Below are 7,772 nucleotides of genomic sequence, written 5' to 3' on the forward strand. Positions count from 1 at the left end.
TGAGGGCAGGGGACTGGACTCGATGACCTCTCGAGATCCCTTCCAATCCTAGTATTCTATGATTCTATGAATATTGTATCCAAGGTCCTGCAATAGCTCCAGGCTGAACGCTCAGCTGCCGCTCAGCTTGAGCATTGAATGTGATGAGTTCTGTGCAGCTCCCAGCTTCTGCCTTTGGGGAAACAAGTCTGTTTATAAGCAGAGACGGGGGAGTTGCATAGCAAAAGGTTTGCCATTAAATTAAAGATCGCCAGATGATCCTGAAAACATTTCCGGGCTCTCCAGATAAAAGATAGGAAACAAAGGGTAGGAATAAATGGTGAGAATGGACAGAGGTAGAGCGATGTCTCTCGATCCACTTGCCCTACCCAACATATTCGTGAATGATCTGGAAAAAGGGACTTAAGATCAAGTTCTATAAGATCTAGAAGCAAATGTATGGTGTGGGGAAATGAATAAGAAAATAATCTATAATTTGTAGTTACCAGCATTTAGGTAACGTGGCAGCCGTGTGAGTTACTGGCTTGTCCAGGACAGTGCTGCAGGTTGTCATGCTGAAACAGCTCACTGCAACCTGGAAGGTCTTAATATCCCCTTGTCCAAGAAGTGGCCCCAGCCCAATCTCATCAGCCAGATCTTCATGGAGCATAGTCTGCGAGAACACCAGGAGAAAACTTTAGATCTTCTTGTGAGTAGAAAGATGGAGAAGCCTGCTCCAGATTTGTTTGGTCCTCACCCCGTAGATGATGGGATTTAGCATGGGGGGCACCAGGAGGTACAGGTTGGCCATGAGAACTTGGAAATATAGGGGCACATTGTGGCCAAAGCAGTGTGTGAGGAAGGAGAAGAGAGCTGGGATGTAAAAGGCTAAAATGGCACAAAGGTGGGAGCCGCAGGTCCCAAAAGTCTTGAGTCGGGCGTCCTTGGTGGGGAGGCTGAAGATGGCCCTGAGGATCTGGGTGTAGGACATGGTGATAAGAATGGCATCCAGACCAGTGACTAGGAATACCACAGAGAGCCCATAGTAACTACTGAGGCGGGTGTCGGCGCAGGCCAGTTTCACCACGGCCATGTGCTCGCAGTGCGTGTGGGTAATGATGTTAGTTAGGCAATATGGCCATCGTCTTGCCAGGAAGGGAGTGGGCAGTACAAGAATGCTGCTGCGCAGCACCACGGCCAGGCCAATTTTGGCCACCATAGGATTGGTCAAGATGGTGGAATGTCTCAGGGGAACACAGATGGCCACGTAGCGATCCAACGCCATGGCCACAAAGATCCCAGATTCTATTGATAAGAAGCCATGAATGAAGAACATCTGGGTGAGGCAGGCATTGAAATCGATCTCCCTGGAATTGAACCAGAAGATGCTCAGTGTTTTGGGCAAGATGGACGTAGACAGGACCAGGTCGGTGGTGGCCAGCATGCAGAGGAAATAGTACATGGGCTCATGGAGGCTCGGCTCCTTCTTTACAATGAACAGGATGGTGAAGTTCCCCAAGAGAGCTATGGTGTATGTGGCACAGAAGGGGATGGAGATCCAGACATGGGCTGTCTCCAGGCCAGGAATGCCCAGCAGGATGAAGGTGGAAGGGTTGGTGAAGTCGGTTGTGTTGGAATCTGACATGTAGAAGACAAGAAGGTGTCCAATTCTGAGGCAGAACGGTGTCTTTTGTATTTACCCTTCTTTCCCCTTGTCTCCTTGACTGTGCCCAGCGTCTAGGATGATGGTCACAATACAAATGCCTAGAAGGAGAAGTAAAGTAAATATGAGACTCCACATGTATTATTGGAGGCTGCTGTAACGGGTGAAGCAGTCTGGTCACCCTTCATACACTGAAAAACCACATTTTCCTCATTCAGAGAAATTAATTATGAACAACTGACCCTACCGATTCCATATTTGATGGGCGTTCTGTCTCAAGTACTGCTACACATTGTGGTGCATGAAACCTTAATAGGCACCGGCAGGATACATGAGTATGGATACTGGTCATCAAACCTTTGTTAAGACATGTGCCGGGGGGAAACATCAGAACTGGAACAGACGGCACAGAAAAACCTGCACATCTGTGATTGTAGCTCCATGGAAAGACTTGCTCATTCCTGGCAGAGGCCAAAACAAAGACAAGATTCAGGAGCTGAAGGAGTGGGATGGAGAGTAACGTGCTGTGGACAAGTGCTCAGTTTTGGTCACCCAGGGTACGTCTAAACTACATGCCTCCGTCGACGGAGGCATGTAGATTAGACAGATTGGCAGAGGGAAACGAAGCCGCGATTAAAATAATCGCGGCTTCATTTAAATTTAAATGGCTGCCCCGCTCTGCCGATCAGCTGTTTGTCGGCAGATCGGGGCAGTCTGGACGCGCCGTGTCGACAAAGAAGCCTTTCTTGATCGGCACAGGTAAACCTGGTTTCACGAGGCATACCTGTGCCGATCAAGAAAGGCTTCTTTGTCGGGGCATCGCGTCCAGACTGCCCCGATCTGCCGACAAACAGCTGATCGGCAGAGCGGGGCAGCCATTTAAATTTAAATAAAGCCACGATTATTTTAAACGCGGCTTCATTTTCCTCTGCCGATCTGTCTAATCTACATGCCTCCGTCGACGGAGGCATGTAGTCTAGACACACCCCCAGGCTCTATCGAGGATAAAGGTGATAGAAAGGATGATCCGAGAAAAGCCGTGAGCCTAGGGCAGGCAGCCGTGTGTGGAGAGACTGAAAAGTCCGGGATTGTTTAGTTTAGGGAAGAGATGATGGGGGGGGCGGGGGGTAATGACAGGGGAAAACAAAGTAACGGACTGGAACTGATTAAATTCCAATGGACAGGGAGAGACCAGAAATAGCTGTAGACAAATGGGTGTTAATGCCCCAAAGCTGAGACTTTTTATCAGCACAAAGAAGAAGAAGAAAAAATAGGCGAGGGAGCTAAGAATAAAAATGGGGAGTTTTTAAAGAAGAGTTTATTAGTGTGGCGGGGGGTGGTCACAGACGACCTTCCCAGGGTGCTGCCACGGCCACTGCCACTTGCCTTCCCGCTTTCTGGGGCTCTTCACCGCCCAGTCCTGCTGGGCCAGCTCCCTGGGCTCCCCCAGGCGAGGCCCCGAGCTGAGGTCCCTGCCCCCACCGAGAAGCAGCACAGACACTGAACCACTTCAGGGCCAAGGCAAGTGCAGTTTGGGGCCCAGCCTCCTGAGCGAGCACTCCTCACATGGGATCAGACCCCAACGAATTAGGTGAGCCCCCTTTAACAATGAAAGGGGGAATGTACATGCTGGTCTCTCCCCTTCCCCCCCCCCCCTCCAGTAACAATTACTTACACTGGGTTGGATAGAAAATAAAAATGATTTTATTTATGAAGTACAAGCAGTAGGATTGAAGTGGTGATAAGTGAGAACAGGCCGAGCAAAGTAGGTTACAAATCTAAAGAAACAAAACCACTTGGCTATTTCTCCACTGAAACCTCAGCACAAACTTTTCAAACTCATCCTAGAACCTTTTTTCCAGTTGCCCCTCCAAACCAGGGAAGAACGACTTCTCGGGTCTTGCTCACAACACTCCTGTTAATGCCTCCCGGAATCATGTTTGCTTTCTTTGCAACAGCATCACACTGTTGACTCATGTTTAACTTGTTGTCCACTATGACCCTTAGATCCCTTTCTGCCGGACTCCTTCCTAGACTGTCACTTCCCATTCTGTATGTGTGAAACTGATTGTTCCTTCCTAAGTGGAGTATTTTGCATTTTTCCTTATTGAATTTCATCCTATTTCCCTCAGACCATTTCTCCAGTTTGTCCAGACCATTTTGAATTAGGACCCTGTCCTTCAAAGTAATTGCAACTCCTCCCAGCTTGGTATCATCCACATCATCCATAAACTTTATAAGCATACTCTCTATGCCAATATCTAAATCATTGATGAAGATATTGAAAAGAGCCAATCACAAAACGGATTCCTGCAGAACCCACTTCCTATGGCCTCTTTGAGAGCGGTTATCTAACCAGTCATACACCCATCGTATACTAGGGGGCTGTGTCTACATTGGCACCCTTTTCCGGAAAAGGGATGCTAATGAGACATTTCGGAATTGCAAATGCCCCGTGGATTTAAATTTTCCCCGCGGCATTTGCATGAACATAGCTGCCACTTTTTTCTGGCTCAGGGCTTTGCCGGAGAAAAGTGCCAGTCTAGACAGGGATCTTGCAGAAAATAAACCCTTTTCCGGAAGATCCCTTATTCCTGATTTTTAGTTGGAATAAGGGATCTTCCGGAAAAGGGTTTATTTTCCGCAAGATACCTGTCTAGACTGGCGCTTTTCTCCGGCAAAGCCCCGAGCCAGAAAAAAGTAGCAGCCATGTTCATGCAAATGCTGCGGGGAAAATTTAAATCCCCGCGGAATTTGCAATTCCGAAGTGTCTCATTAGCATCCCTTTTCCGGAAAAGGGTGCCAATGTAGACACAGCCATGGTGTTGAACAGGACTTGAGAAACTGCGGCAAAATCTACTCGCCAGTCCCTCACTGAGCATGCGTAAGACCCGCATTGCGCATGTGTGCGCCGTCAGTGAATAGGGTGACCAGCTGAAATCTACTCGCTATGGGTGAGTAGATTCACTGATTTGTTGAGCCCTGGTGATGAAATACTTTTCAGGCCATTAGCTATTAAGGAGGATGTTAAACAGCTTCTACGGTAGAATTTTAGTATTGCGAAAACCAGAGATATAAACTGATGGGTCAACCGCACATCCCATTCAGAACCAAACTACAGAATCAGACCGTGGATGAACCAAAAACAAATTTAAAAAAAAGGAAAATACAAGATAGTTCTCTGTTAACTTTCAAATATAAAAATGCAGGGGATGTTAAATAAAAAAGATTTTGACACTGTTAAGAATCAAAGGCCATGCGGGTTTGGAATTAGTTTTAAAAGTTTGGGAACCTAAGCAGTGCCAATGAACAACAGGGTTTATGGAAAACAGGGCTTGTCAAATAAATCCCATTTCATCCTTCAATGAGAGAACCGATCCCTCATCCCTCAATATCAAATTGACTAAACCAATGTCTTAACGGACAGATCTCAGAAAGCAGCCGCCAATGGGCCACTGTTAGCAAATGGGGTTGTTTCCAGCTGGGTTCTGTAGCGGTCAATTCTAGGCCCAATGCTATTCAATATTTACAGCAAGGATCTGGAAGGAAATAGATAATCATAGCTGATCAAATTTGTCCCGGCTTGACTAAGGCCTGTCTGGGATGAGTAAAATACATTTGCATTTTAGTCTCTTCCAGCCTTAGGATTCTAAGATTCTGTGATTACATTTCCTCTGTGTCATAACACACATCCAAGGGAACATTCAATTGCACTGATAGTCTGTATACTACTGATTAAAGACAGTTATTCACAGAGTACCTATTTGACCAGTGGAACTCCTTGCCACTGTCATTATAAGGAGCAAAGAATTTAGCTGAATGGGATTCAGAAATGGATTGGCCACTGAAAGTGGGCCTGGCAGCAGCACCTTTCGCTTTGGGGTCTGACACCTTCCTTTGCTTCTAGGCAGAGGGGTACTGAGGGTGTTATGTGCCTTAGGGCGGGGACCCCGAACCTGGCACATGGCTGAGCCTGACTCTGGGAAACGGGGGGGGGGGGACTTGTACCGCCTCTTCCCCCACCCCCTCCAGTTTGGGGCATAGCCCCTGCATGCAGTAACCCGCTAGCAGGGATGGAGGAGGGTCGGGCTGGGGCAGAGAGGTGGGGAGGAGGCTGCAGCAGGCGGCGGAGGGCGGAGGAGGAGCAGGCGAGCTGAGAGATGATGGGGGGAGTGGCGGGGGACTAAATTGGCACCCCCGTAGTGTGACGCCCGGGCGCAACTATCCCTCCCCCCCCCCCCGACTATGCCACTGCTTCTTGGTTTAACAAACTTTCAGCGTGTGCTCTGGAATTGCTCGTGCCAGGGGTCTGTGTCCTACGGTTTCATTTGTTTTGGAAAACGTCAGACATGACAGTTCAACCAACGTCTCAAATGCACCGAGGAGAGGAGACGTTCCGGCCATGTTGAGAAGTTCTTCTACTTGTCCAAGTGAGGAGCTGTAGCGTGCTCTGCTTTGCAGCAGATAAAATTCGGATCACGGCCCCCATCCCCCAGTGCTTAACAGCCAGAGCTGTCCTTCGCAAGAGGAGGAGCGGACCGTCTCCAGGCACTAACACACAGCAGGCTCCTGAGATTCTTCCCTCAGTTTTTACTCCGAGGGACGTTTCGCTGCACCGGGGCCTGAGCAAAGACTGAGGCCAGAATTTGGCCTGCTCTGTCAGCTAACATCTGAAGGACCCACTGGGCCACTGAATGCAGCTCCCTTCGAACTGGGAAACATCACTCATGGCACAAAGAAGAGGACATTTTGGCCAAGGATACTGGAACAAACTCATCCCCGGCGGAAAAGGCTCTGGGATGGTTAGTGGCTCTGTAGAGCGGACCCCAGACTTAGAATCATAGAATCATAGAATCATAGGACTGGAAGGGACCTCGAGAGGTCATCGAGTCCAGCCCCCCGCCCTCAAGGCAGGACCAAGCTCCGTCTACACCATCCCTGACAGATGTCTATCTAACCTGTTCTTAAATATCTCCAGAGAGGGAGATTCCACCACCTCCCTTGGCAATTTATTCCAATATTTGACCACCCTGACAGTTAGGAATTTTTTCCTAATGTCCAATCTAAACCTCCCCTGCTGCACTTTAAGCCCATTACTCCTTGTCCTGTCCTCAGAAACCAAGAGGAACAAATTTTCGCCTTCCTCCTTGTGACACCCTTTTAGATATTTGAAAACCGCTATCATGTCCCCCCTTAATCTTCTTTTTTCCAAACTAAACAAGCCCAGTTCATGAAGCCTGGCTTCATAGGTCATGTTCTCTAAACCTTTAATCATTCTTGTTGCTCTTCTCTGTACCCTTTCCAATTTCTCCACATCTTTCTTGAAATGTGGCGCCCAGAACTGGACACAGTACTCCAGCTGAGGCCTAACTAGTGCAGAGTAGAGCGGCAGAATGACTTCATGATTTTTGCTTACAACACACCTGTTGATACAACCTAGAATCATATTTGCTTTTTTTGCAACAGCATCACACTGTTGACTCATATTCAACTTGTGGTCCACTATGACCCCTAGATCCCTTTCCGCCATGCTCCTTCCTAGACAGTCGCTTCCCATCTTGTATGTATGGAACTGATTGTTCCTTCCTAAGTGGAGCACTTTGCATTTCTCTTTATTAAACTTCATCCTGTTTACCTCTGACCATTTCTCTAACTTGCTAAGGTCATTTTGAATTATGTCCCTATCCTCCAAAGAAGTTGCAACCCCACCCAGTTTGGTATCATCTGCAATCTTAATAAGCGTACTCTCTATCCCAATATCTACATCATTGATGAAGATATTGAACAGTACGGGTCCCAAAACAGACCCTTGCAGAACTCCACTTACTTGCTCTCTCAGCGCATCCATATTGCACGGGGTCTGCCTAGGAGGTAATTCTTCAGCGAGAGATGGTACCTGTGAACTTACAGACACAGGGGTCTTCTCTGGGTATCTAGCCCCCTGAACTCTCTGACCCCGGCTTCTCCTGGAACATCCCATGCCGAGAGCCAACACCACAGCATGCACAGCTTATAATACAAGGCTGTGGAGTTCGTGCAGCCTCTAGAGGCAAAGCAGCATCTGTTTGTAAACAGGCTGGAGACCAGACCGCCTGCACTTCTGTGCTATTTATCTAGCCTAGAAGTAAAC

At 48.0% G+C, this 7,772-nt stretch overlaps 1 protein-coding gene across 1 annotated transcript; it reads right to left on the reverse strand.

Moving 5' to 3' along the window:
• Window positions 1–676: 676 nt before the first annotated feature.
• LOC102443831 (olfactory receptor 52E2-like) lies at window positions 677–1,669 on the reverse strand. The gene has a single exon (XM_006126309.2). The coding sequence runs from the start codon at window positions 1,622–1,624 to the stop codon at window positions 677–679; it is 948 nt and encodes a 315-aa protein (XP_006126371.2). The 5' UTR covers window positions 1,625–1,669.
• Window positions 1,670–7,772: the final 6,103 nt, after the last annotated feature.

The sequence above is a fragment of the Pelodiscus sinensis genome, chromosome 1, assembly GCF_049634645.1.
Source record: "Pelodiscus sinensis isolate JC-2024 chromosome 1, ASM4963464v1, whole genome shotgun sequence".
Lineage (NCBI taxonomy): Eukaryota > Metazoa > Chordata > Testudines > Trionychidae > Pelodiscus > Pelodiscus sinensis.

Bases quoted from the DNA above. Each gene is read 5' to 3' on its own strand.
- LOC102443831 (XM_006126309.2), bottom strand. From the start codon at position 1,624: ATGTCAGATTCCAACACAACCGACTTCACCAACCCTTCCACCTTCATC.